Here is a 12,303-nt window from a genome sequence, read left to right on the forward strand (position 1 = left end):
GCAGGCGGCCAACCTGGGTTCGATTCCCACCATCCCAGATGGTGCCCCAAGAGTAATCGCCACCAGGAGTAATTCCTGAGTGCAGAGCCAGGGCTAACCCCTGAGCATCACTGGGTGTGACCGAAAAATATAATTAATAATAATAATAATAATAATCAGCTACAGGGACATCGCCTTGAGGCTTGAAGGCAGAGAGAAAAATCAAGCTGAGGTCTGATAGGCTTTCTTACAGAGATCAAGTTAAAAAGAGGGGCCTGAGCTGAGGAGGAGACACAGGGCTGGCCAAGGGGACCTGGCTGGTGTGCTCAAAGCCAAGGACCTATCAGCCAAGAGCAGGAGTAGAGCAGGGCTGGTGTCAGAAAGCTATTCTGTGATTAAGCTGAGTGTCAGAATGGGATCTGGAAGTCGCTTTTCCTGTGTCATGATCAGCTTACCTGCACTGTGTTTGGACCTCCAGACACAGACTGTGGATCCTGACTTCCAGAAGGAGTGGGAGTTCAGAGCAGCATAACAGATAACCACTAAAAACTACTGGCAAGGGCTGGAGTGGCAGTACAGCAGGTAGGGCACTTGCTGTGCATTCGGCTGACCCGAGGCTTGTTGGCACCCCGACCCCATAATAATAAATAATAATAAAGGCCCTCCCGTTGATCATCGATTTTGCTCGAGCGGGCCCAGTAACGTCTCCATTGGAGACTTTGTTGTTACTGTGTCTGGCATATCGAATACTCTCGGTAGCTTGCCGGGCTCTCCGAGAGTTTAATCCCCGACCCCATATGGTTCCCAAAATACCACCAGGAGTGATTTCTCAGCACAGAGCTTGGAATAAATCCTGAGATTCTCTGGGTATATCCCCACACACACACAAATTATTTTTAAAAGAAATTAGTAGATGAGTTTTTTCTGAATCCTAGAGAAAGGACAAACCGGGGTTCCCTTTTTCTCCTTCCTAGATCGAGGGAGAGTCCTGAATCAAGTTATTAAAGATTTGGAATGAATACGGCAACCAAGAACCCCAAAGTATCAACTGTACTTTTCTTCCCTCAATCCTCTGTGGCTTCCTTTTCTCAATGGTCAGCTCAAAGCTCTTTGCTTCTAAGTCCTCACTTAGTTCCTGGTGTGGTGGGGAAAGGAGGATTCCCACAAACTGTAACTCTAGATAGAGACTTTCATTCCACTGTGTCTGTCTTCCCACAGGCAATCAACTCTCAGTTCTTTTTCCCCAGGTCAGACAGAAAGGACTAAATTAGACATTTCCCAAAGGAAACAGACTACTAAGGAAGAGAGCACATCAAAACAGGCGAGTACAAGACCATAGGGATAGATGAGGCCACCAGGAATCATATTTTATTTGGACAGAATCAAATTCAGCCTCAGGAGATCCAGAGGGCTCTAGTGTAGATGCCAATGATTTCTCAGATGCCCAGTGTTGCATGGCCCCAGGGCAGAGCAATTCATTCCACCAGAGCAAGTGAATTCCTGCTGGAGCCCAAGCTACCTCATGGTCTCAGCCAGAGAGGCTTGTTGGCACTGCTTAGAATGAGCCAACCTAATCCCCCAGGAGAGAGGACAGACCATTATTGTGGACCTTTGCATTTGGACTCTCATCTGAACTTTCATTTAATTCCTCCAATAAACAATATCAGTTAAGATTTGGCTGGTGAGAGATCTTAGGTGACACTCTTTCTCTTCCCACTCCGGACCCCATCAGGTTTCAAATAAGTATGAAGATAACTAGGAAACCTTCTGAGGAAAAAAAGAAAGAAATAAAACAAAACATACAATTGGAATGCAGACAGATCCAAGAAGGGGAAGATGATAGCACCCAGTCCTGGTTAGGGGATAAAAATCAGAGACTGTGAAAGGATATTGATGCGGGTGCTGTTGATGCTGCATTTTCAGAGGCGATTTGGTGATATGATTAAACAATGCTTTAATATTTAATTATTTACTGATATGCCAAACACAGTAACAACAAGTCTCACGATGGAGACGTTACTGGGCCCGCTCGAATAAATCGATGAACAATGGGAGGACAGTGCTACAGTGCAGGCAGGTGCAGTCAGATCAGGCAAGGATGAGTCTAGCCCGAGTTCTGCAGAAGCCAGACTAGAATATAATCCTTCCCCACAGAAAAACCTAAATTCCTCCCCTCCTTGTGCAGCCCAGGGCATTGGAGGAGGGAAGGAGGCATGGGTGAGAGGGTCATCTCAGGAGGTAGAGACCGAGAGACTCATGCAGATTAATGCTGGACTTTCCTAGGTGAAATTCCTTTCCTGGATTTCCTCCTCCAACACTGTGGGCACAGCTGAAAAGGTTTCATAACTCAGGCCTTTCGGCCTCTTTTCCTCCCTCTCCCCACAAAGAACTCTGGGTCCTGACTCTAAACTTTAGACAAGAAGCGAAAAAGAACAATCTTGAGCACATGACTAAGCTTCACAGAATCTGTCTTCTCTGCTATACAATCACTGTCACTGTCCTCCTGTTATTCATTGATTTGCTCAAGCGGTCCCAGTAACATCTCCATTGTGACAATTGTTAGTGTGCTTGGCATATCGAATACGTCACGGGTAGCTTGCCAGGCGTTGCTGTGCAGGCGAGACACTCTCAGTAGCTTGCCAGGCTCTCCAAGAGGGGTGGAGGAATCGAATTCGGGTCGGCCATGTTGGCTGCGTGCAAGGCAAACGCCCTACCTGCTGTGCTATCGCTCCAGCCCCTGCTATACAATAAAGATCAGAATAACTAGCTCACAGGATTGTCAGGAAGGATGATAGGAACACACAAGCAAAACTCTGAGCATTGGGGCTGACACTTCATCACCATTGGCTCCCTCTGCTCTTCGTAGCACACGTAAATGTGTACACCCACACAGGCACACCTAGAGAGTTAGAGAGACAGCCAGCCTGAGCCAACAAAACAACACAAAGACATCAGGGCAGATTCCTATTCTTTCCCCGAAGGGGGAAGGTGCACAAGCTAATGCTCCATTGCTATTTTTGGCACACATCAACGTACTCCTAGAATGTCTCAAAACTTAGTCGTTCCCATCCAAAATTTGTATTTTTGCCTTTGATCCTTCAGGCTCTTTTTTTTTTTTCTGGTACCCTGAGCATGGGCTGGAGCGATAACACAGCGGTAGGGCATTTGCCTTGCACACAGCCGGCCCGGCCAACCCGGGTTCGATTCCTCTGCCCCTCTCGGAAAGCCCCACAAGCTACCGAGAGTATCTTGCCCGCATGGCAAAGCCTGGCAAGCTACCCGTGACGTAGTCGATATGCCAAACACAGTAACAACAAATCTCAAAATGAAGACGTTACAAATCGATGAACAACGGGAGGACAGTGCAGACAGTACCCTGAGCATATTCCTCACTTCCTTTCAATTCTGTTTACCACAGCTCCAGTCCCAGTGGTTTCCCTTTGAATCTCCCCCTGGCTGTCCCACCAGAGCATTCCTCTTTCCTCTTGCTGTTCCGACTGCTGCATCTTTGCAGGGCCTAGGGGCTGGCTTTAAAGAGCTGAGACCCAGGAAAATTCATTCCCACCCACACACCCCAGACCTTCTCACTGATTCATCCCGATAGAGGACTTGAAGCCTGGGCCCAATGGCTCAGGGCTGCTGAAGTCCACCGGTGACAGCTGTGAACTGGGGCACAGGCAGGGCCCCAAAGAAGGGAGTGTCATTGTGGGGAAAGAGATGGCACAGAAAGGAAGCTAGAAAAGTGGAAGAAAGGCTCTGCAACTGAATGCCATCATGCTTACCTTGGCCTGGCTTTGGGCTGTGGTCTGGCTTCTCCGTGGGCTGAAGCAGCACTGCGGGAGCTCAGGACACCTCTGCTGCTGTCAGACTCAACCGCTCCTCAGTACCAGCTGGTCAGCCCCCTCCCAGCACCAGCCATTTCAGCAGCTGCTGGGCTACACTCCAGGCTGGGGGCCAGTAGCTGCTAATGAGCCTAGAGGCCAAACTTGGTAAATAGGAATCGCCTCTCTAACACCAGCAGTGGAGTTTTACTCACAACCCTGGCTGGAGATGGCTAGCTGTCATATTTGAAGGGGCAAAAGTAGAAAGAGGTCAGGATTCAGGGTTCCGGTGTGTACTTTCATGGCATCAAAATGTTCCTCCAGAGAAGCGCTTGTGGGAAGCAAGGCAGGTTTAATCACTTTGGTACAACTCTCATATCTGAAGTAGGGAGTTAACGTGGGAGAGGAGCTGGCAATGATTTTTAGGGAAGTAATTTTAAAAAACAAACTAAGATGTGATTTAAAGGGGCCAGAGAGATGGTTCAATGGGTAGGGGTGCTTGCTTGCCTTGTATCCAACCAATCCCCAGCATGATATCCCCAGCATGGTGTATGGTTCCCTGGCACAACCAAAAGTGATCCCTGAGCACAGAGCCAGGAGCAAGCCCTGAGCACCACAAAGAAACCATTCAAAAGATGTTATTTAAAGAAGTTACTCAGTCAGTAGTCCTGAGGAAGTCAAAAAGCATTATGGCCAGACCCACTTTGTGGACACAGGAACCGAAGCCCAGAAAGACTAACAGCTCTGGCTCAGAGAAAACTGGATTCCTCCAGAGAGAAGCCTCATCAGAAACAAAAAGTTGTCATAAGAATGTGAGGTTGGACACTGAAAGTTTCGAGCTTTTTCCCTAGCCACAGACTCATATATAGAAAACCCCATGAGGAAACTGTTTGGTTTGGGAGAAAACCTACAAAACCACTCCTTTACAGTTTTTTGCAACAAGGGGGCACTTCCCCATTCTGGTTGGGATGGGGAGGATGGGAGTGGCCCACATCTCAACCCAAGATGTGCACTCTCGACTCTCTCCTATGCATTCTGCTTATTAAAATGTGAGCATTTTTATTTCTATATTTAAAAAAGAAAAGAAACTGAGTGGCAGGAATCATTTCTGGTGTGGTTTGATCCCCTGGGGCTGGTGAGATGTCACTGATAAGCAGGGCTTACTCCCATCTCTGTGCTCAGGGATCACCCCAACTGGGGCATTGGAGGCCCTCTGCAGTGTCAGGGATGGAACCTGGGTTGGCTGTGTGCAAGGTAGATGCCCAAGCCACTGTTTTATCTCTCTGGCCTTGTAGCATAAACATTTTCTAAGTTTTTAAATACATAAATACTTAGAATTTACAGGTAGGGGCTTATTGCAGACTTTCATCAGTCCTAGTTTTTCTGAGCACTTCCTGGAGGAACCAAAGTGAGAAGAGAGAGAAGTAGGTTATTTTACTTATTTTTTTTGTTTTTTTTTTTTAATTTATTTATGACCACACCTCATGGTGCTCAGAGCTTACTCAATACTCTGCACTCAAGACTCATGCCTGGCAGTGCTCAGGAGACCATACAGGTGCTGGGGTTCAAACCCAAGTCAGTCGTGTGCAAGGCAAACGCCCTACCTGCTATACTATCACTCCGGCTCCAAGTAGTAGGTTCTTTTCTTGAGGTTGCTGCCTCCCTACTTCACACAAACCATCCACAAGACATCACCCTCAAAGTGAAGGTAATAGAGCTGCTACATGTAACTTCTAGGGTCAGGCAAGTCTCAATTCTAGACTCAGGTCAGCCACGTAGGCTATTTCTCACCTATAAACAAACCATCATTTAATAATAGTATTTACTAAACACTTAGACATGTCAGGCCCCACTATAAACACTTCAACTCACTAACTTCTCACAGCAACTATTTAATACTACCATTATTATCTGTATTTTGGGATAAGGTAATGACAGAAATTATTATCTACTGCCTTATTCTTTCTTGCTGCCCATTGTAGATAAATCTTAACTAATTTAAGTTCAAGTCAGAATTCCATACTTCTAGTTAGTGAAGGGTCTAAGAATGTGACACGGGGTCCGAGTGAGAGCACAGCGGGTAGAGCACTTGCTTTGCATGTGGCTGACCTGGCTTCCAGTCCCTGAACACTACAAGGAGTGATCCTGAGACAGAGCCAGGAGTAAACCCTGACACCAGCCAGATGTGACCCAGAAACCAGAAAAAAAGAATGCGACATAATTCTTGCCAGTGTGGTGGGAGGGGAAACCTAGGCATCTTCTGAGCGCTTTCATCTTCCCATCATTGGATGTTATGTGCAAATATACCATCTGGAGCTGCTACATCTATATTTTCAACCCTGAGGGCTTTGGTCTATAAATTAAAAAGCAACAGCGCAGAAAGTTGAAAAGATGTCAATCTTTGAGATCACTTCGCTGAAGTACCTACCATCGCAATGGAAGCTGTTTTAACGCTTCCATTTAAACAGCTTCCATTGGCACATTTGGACTGTGATGCTCACTGTGATGCTCACTGGCCTCTTATGTGAAAGTTGCCTTATTGCTTTGACAGTCTATAGGGAGTAAACATTACTCTGTAGGTGTGTTCTGTATTACCCTATTCACATCTGTGCGTACTGATTTACACATATCTGCATGTAGACACACATTCACTAGAAACTGCACTGTGCTTTCAGACACACATACACAAAAAGCCTAGCAGTATCACTTTGTGTTTTTGTTGTTGATCTTGCTTTTGGGGCCACACCTAGCAGTGCTCATGGCATACTGCTGGCTCTACACTGAGGGCTCACTCCCGACAGAGCTCAGGGAACCAGATGTAGTGACAGGGATCAAACCTGGACCAGGTACACACAAAGCAAGTGCTTTACCCACTGTATTGTACCTCCAGCTTTAAGTGTGTCACTTTGAGACTTGCAGCTTGTCAGTGTCAGAGCAAGAACTCCCATTCTGTGTGAAAGATGAAATAAAGTAATATAAATTGACTTCTTTCAACCCCTCGAGGTTCCCAAAAAAGGTGGTGGCTGCTCCCTAAGCAATCAGCAGCTGGGTGTGTGAGTATACAATGACTAGAGAAGCTACATAAATAAAACTCTGCCTGCCCTTCCCTTTGCTGTTGCAGTGTCAGGAGTCACACACACCTGGCTATAGGGCTGGCACATTTGGACTGTGATGCTCACTGGAAATGGCAAGTCTGTTGCCGTGCTCACACACAGGGGAGTGGTACTCTCCAAGGCATGTACCCCTTTAGGTTTGGTGCCTGCACACGAGCTTAACAGGAGCTATGCTCTTAGCTGTGGTGTGAGTGTATGCTCTGGTTATAGTGATCACCAAGGTGCTTGCGCTAGTTCTCACCCTGTCATACTCCTGCCTACAGTTCTCACACACTTATAGTCATGGTGCTTGCCAAGACCACACACTTGAATTGTGGTGCTTTCACACACCTAGCAGTTGTGCGCAGGAAACAGGACGTGTGCACACATGCAGCTGAATTCCTAGGGCCTCAGGCTTCATTGCAAGCTGCTGACCCCTACTCCACGTGGCATCCACAGACTTGGCTGACCCAGAGCTCCATGCCTGGGGTCAGGGAGCACTGTCCCACCACCACGTTTCAGGTCTGTAAATGGACTCAAGGTCAGTCAATAGAAAGGACCAGAGATTAAGCAGGACAGGAGGGAATTACCTCAAGTGGGTCAGAGGACAGAAGCAGGTTCTATACTCTGCTGTAATCAGGGTGGCCAGAGTATGGGGTTGCACCTACTTCTGCCAGTATCCTTCAGAACAATATGATATACTGAGCAACAATAAATTCTAAATGTTTACATATCAAAAAATACTTTGAGAATGTGTACCCTGCGGGGCCAGAAGGTGCACATAGTGGGTAGGGGGTTTGCCATGCATACAGTCAAACCAGGTTCTATTCCCTGTACTGCACACGGTCTCCCAAACCCCAGCAGGAGTGATCATGGAGCACAGAGATGGGAGTAATCCCTGAATGGGTATAGCCCTACACTGGGGTAGGGAGGGTATATATGCCATAGAGCATATGCTTTGTGTGCAAAAGATTCTGAGTTCAATCCCTAGCACCAACAGCAAACAAAAGACATGACTCTAGAACCAGCACCCTCACATTTAGGGAAAGAAAATAAATATGCAAAGGTAACTTACTATAAGCCTTACAACAGCAAAGACTTGGGAACAATCCAAATGGTCCTTGTGGTGTTTGAAGCTAATTACAGGGCCACCTTACAATGGAATAGTAATGCAGTCTTGCCATCAACAAGGTAAAATATGAACTAGCATATCCAATCTCACTTTCATTAAAAAATCTGAGAGACAGAAAAAACTGTTGAGCAGTCAGGACACAAAGGAATTAAAGGCAGTTATTTGGGGTCATTAAAAATGTGGAGTGGGAAGAGCTAGGGAGCTGCAGAGTGGGTAAAGGGCTTGCCTTCTACATTGCTGACCTGGGTTCAACCCTCTGCATTCCACATGGTTCTTCACATCCTCCAGGAGTAAGCCCTGAGCATAGCCTGGTGACCCCAAAATAAAACAAAAAAAAAATTTGGAATGGGGATGAGGGAGAGAAGAAAAAAAAAAACTGCGGAGCGATTTCAATTTGTTGTTTAATTTTCACTTGGCATAGGAAAGATGTATGTACCCTCCCAGAAAGAGTCACAATTTCCCGACAGAGGAAGCAGGGTGTAGTTGGCAAGGCGTCTGCTTCAACATAGGCTGTGTTCTGACCCTGTCTCCATAACAAGGTACTAGCCTGTATGTGTTCCCATTCTTGCTGTGGCCAGCAGCATGGGAAGAGGGAAGCAGAGAAGAGGGTTTCTACTGCGGAAAGTCCTTGGGTGCACTTGGAGTCTGCCTGGTGAGGACCACTACCTCTTCAGCTGGGAATAAGAAGCGGCAGAAATCCAACAGCAGCAAGAGCCCGAGGCAGACGAGGGCCGGGATACTGGTGCTCAGAGACTCTTTCAGAGACGCCAAAGTGAAGATGGCCCCTGGAAGGAAAGTGAGGTCCCTGAGGGCAGCTGCTCCCGTTAGGCTCACCCACTTCTAGTCAGGTCCTTCCATGTACCCCCGCCACCCCCTACCCTCATGTTACTCTTGTCTCTAGCAACCCAGAGAGTCACTGTCACTGTCCTCCCGTTGTTCATCGATTTGCTCTAGCGGGCCCAGTAACGTCTCCATTGTGACAACTGTTACTGTGTTTGGCATATCTAATACATCACAGGTAGCTTGCCAGGCTTTGCCATGCAAGATACTCTCAGTAGCTTGCTGGGTTCTCCGAGAGGGGCAGAGGAATCAAACTCGGGTCAGCCATATTGGCCACTTGCAAGGCAAACGCCCTACCTGCTGTGCTATGGCTCCAGCCCTGACCCAGAGAGTAGAAGCAGGAATTCAAAGCAGCTGGCACTAAGGTAAGTGCTCTCTTAGGGCAAGAAGCAGCGAGCAACCCATCCAAGGAGACACTGAGGTGAGTGATTGGGCATCTGGGAACAATTCTCCCTAGTTCTCCCCTTTCTTAATCCTACTGGAGGGAAGAAGGCCTCTGTGAGTGGTTGGTGGTGGGAATGCAGGAAAGATCAGACAGCAAGGCAAGGCCAGTGACAGAAAGACTGGGGGAGGGGAGGAGTGTCAGCAGCAGCAGGAAGACACCAGGAGAGGGGCTAGAAAAGAGCCGAAAGCTGCCTGGACTTGGGAGCAGCAGCTGGCTTTGCATAGCAGCAGTTACTGTGAAGAGTGCTGCTGCGAGGGGGTGTCCCCTAGGACTGCCTGCCCCCAGAAAATTCTCCACCTCCACTGTTCAGTGGTTCCAGCTTCCCTGCTCTCTGCTCACATCTGCCTGACAGGTAAGACAAATGGCAGCTACCAGGGGTGAGGATGCAGAGGGAGCAGTAGGGGCTGTTAGGCTGCAGTCTATTCTTAGCTCTAAAGGACCATCAGTTAAGAGGACTGAGGCAGCGGAAGGTCCATTTGATATGAGAGTATTAGAATCGAGTGAGTCTAGAAAGCACCAGGAGTAAAGACCACGGAGATGGCGGCAGAGAAGGAACCGTGGCTAAAGTCAGTGGAGGTGAGCCAGGTCTCTCCATCCTCCTTCCCTCCCCTCCCCCAGGCCCCCTAGCCCAATCAGGACCTCTTACCCATCATGAGCAGGGTCAAGAGTAAGTTACTGATCTCTTGCAGCTCCGGTGAGCCCAGGGCTAGCAGCAGCCCAGCCAGCAGCTCGAGCCAGCCCACGGCCTCCTGGTAACTCAGGGGATCGGGCTGGTAGCCGAACATCTTCAGTGGGAACACCTCGGAGAACTGCACGAACAGGGCTCTCTAGGGGTGGCAGGGCATGCCAGTCAGCCACCCACCACCCAGGCCATGCCCAGGCTGTTCTGCATCTACACCCTCAACTCCCCCAACCAAGGTGTTACAACTCTAGGACAGGCGTTGCAACTCCGGGGACAGCTGAGCTTTGGAATGGGGGAGTAGTGCTGCAGAGAGGGACTGATCCTTTCTCTCATCACACCCTCTCTCCAGATTACACCCTGGTTCCAAATCCCAGGAGAGAGGAGCTGGCTGGGAGAAGGGCTGGGCCTTCCTCTCTAGTGGCAGGGCCTTGAGAACTCCCAGCTTCTTTCTTGCTGCCTGGTCAGGCTCCCCCTCTGACTACTCTTACCCATCTGGAGGTGGGCAGGGTGACAGGAAGATCTCTCTGTTCATTACACATCCAACTCTTTGAGTGTCCCGTGTTGTGGCCTGGAGCCGACTGTGCATAGTGGTCACAGACAGCATGGAGCAGCTCAGGAGGGACTTCCGCTCAGGAGGGACTTCCGCTCAGGAGGGACTTCCTCTTGATGAACTAAGTCGTCTGGAGCCACACTGACAACTTCTCCCCAACCCTCAGCTTGGCGACCTCTTGCTGTTCCCTCACCTCTCAGCTCCATCCTCCCTACTCATCACTGCCAACATGAACTTTTTTCTAAGCTGTCTGGTTCTGGGGATGGAGTTTCCCAAAACACACCCAGTCCCTAAGACTTACGTCTTAAGAAGTATCCAGCCCAGGGAGAGGAAAACAGAGGGGGTAAGGGGAGGCACGGGGGTGAGGGCCGGGAGTCTCCAAATCTACTTAATTTAGGGGCAAGGGGGGACCCATACACAAGGAGTGAAAACTTTGGCAAGTGCAACTTCTGGCCTCGCCTCTGGCAGACCTACTCCCCCGCGTGGATGGCTTTCCCACCCCACCCAGCGGTGATGAACAAGGCCCTGCCTCTGCAAGCGCCCAAGCGCTCAAGCAAACGGGGAAAGAGGGGTAGGGGCGGGGGCGACTTCCTTCCCCTCTTGTCCAGCCTGGGGCTCCGGCAGCGCCCGAGCACGTGGGGGTGCGGCAGGGTCCACGCCCGCCCCGGAGGCGGCCAGGCGCCCGGTAACGCCCGGGCTCGCAGCCGCGCCCGCGGCCCGGCGCCCCGCCGCCGCCGCCCGCCTCTCACCATCTGCTCGGACGCGGGAGCTGAGATGTGCTCCGAGAGCTTCACCGTCCCGGTGAGCACAAAGAAGCCGCCCAACAGGCCACGTAGCGCCGTGGCGAGCCAGAGCGCCATGGCCGGCCCGGGCCGAGTCCCGCCGAGAAGGCGCCCCCTGCCGGTCGGAGCGCGCGGGCACACGCGTGGGCGGGCCGTCCCTGGCTCGGAGACCCGGACGCTGCTGCCCGCTGGCCCTCCTCGGATTAAAAGGACCCTTGCAGGGGGCAAGTCTCGGCACCGCCGGGAGATGCTCGGAGAAGAGAGCTCTGCTGTCCTCCAAAGACCTGGGCCCGCTCTCTGCCCACTGAGTGAGCTCTGGGGTCCAAGCTGACCCCTTCTCACCTTAGCTTGTCCCCTGAGTAACTAAAGCCTGGGACGTGGCACAACTTGAAAAGTTCCCTGAAAAGCGATTAATCTATACATTTATTAGTATCAACCATCACCTATAAAGTCATTAAAAGTCAATGGTTAATAGTTACGGGGTCCGAGAGAGAGTGCAGAGGCTAGGGCGCTTGCCTTACGGCGGCTGACCTGCACTCGGTCCCCGGCACTCCGGGGTTCCAGCCCTGCCAAGGGGAGTCCGGAGCAGAGCTCAGGAAGGAGGCCTGAACACCACCGGCTGTGGCCCAACCTCCCACCCCCAAACAATAAACTAGCTGGTAGTTATAAAGTGATTATAAAGTTCTTTCCTGAACCTGCCTGAATTATATCACCCCTCTTAATTTCTTGCAGCTGAAATTAACATGGGGAACCTGTTTGGAAATTTAAATAACTGCAGCCGAAAGAAAGTTCTTCACTAAACAAAACCCTATAAGGCCACCCCTGTCCGGCAGCTCTTGGAAATCTGCGAAGTCTGGGATGGGTGAACTACTGGCCAAATTCCATTAGCTGCCTTATAATTTTAAGTCGCTCCCTCTCCCAGCTAACAGTGTTTATATTTTATAGTGATAAAAGAATTTTAAGTAGCTTTCAGGACACAT

General features: G+C 49.7%; 1 protein-coding gene across 1 annotated transcript; it reads right to left on the reverse strand.

The window, feature by feature from the left end:
• Positions 1-8,634: 8,634 nt before the first annotated feature.
• Positions 8,635-11,401, reverse strand: TMEM35B (transmembrane protein 35B). The gene is made up of 3 exons (XM_056123647.1): positions 11,291-11,401; positions 9,956-10,136; positions 8,635-8,809 (listed from the first exon to the last, which is right to left on the reverse strand). The coding sequence occupies exons 1-3, from the start codon at positions 11,399-11,401 to the stop codon at positions 8,637-8,639; spliced, it is 465 nt and encodes a 154-aa protein (XP_055979622.1). The 3' UTR covers positions 8,635-8,636.
• Positions 11,402-12,303: the final 902 nt, after the last annotated feature.

The sequence above is a fragment of the Sorex fumeus genome, unplaced genomic scaffold (assembly GCF_029834395.1).
Source record: "Sorex fumeus unplaced genomic scaffold, SorFum_2.1 ptg000047l, whole genome shotgun sequence".
NCBI lineage: Eukaryota > Metazoa > Chordata > Mammalia > Eulipotyphla > Soricidae > Sorex > Sorex fumeus.

What these genes read in the sequence shown, in the direction of transcription:
- TMEM35B (XM_056123647.1), bottom strand. Translation starts at nt 11,401, where the DNA reads ATGGCGCTCTGGCTCGCCACGGCGCTACGTGGCCTGTTGGGCGGCTTC. An exon ending in CTCCCGCGTCCGAGCAGATG is followed by an intron (nt 10,137 to 11,290) that starts GTGAGAGGCGGG and finishes TGCCACCCCTAG; the next exon opens with AGAGCCCTGTTCGTGCAGTT. An exon ending in CTTGACCCTGCTCATGATGG is followed by an intron (nt 8,810 to 9,955) that starts GTAAGAGGTCCT and finishes CTTTCCTTCCAG; the next exon opens with GGGCCATCTTCACTTTGGCG.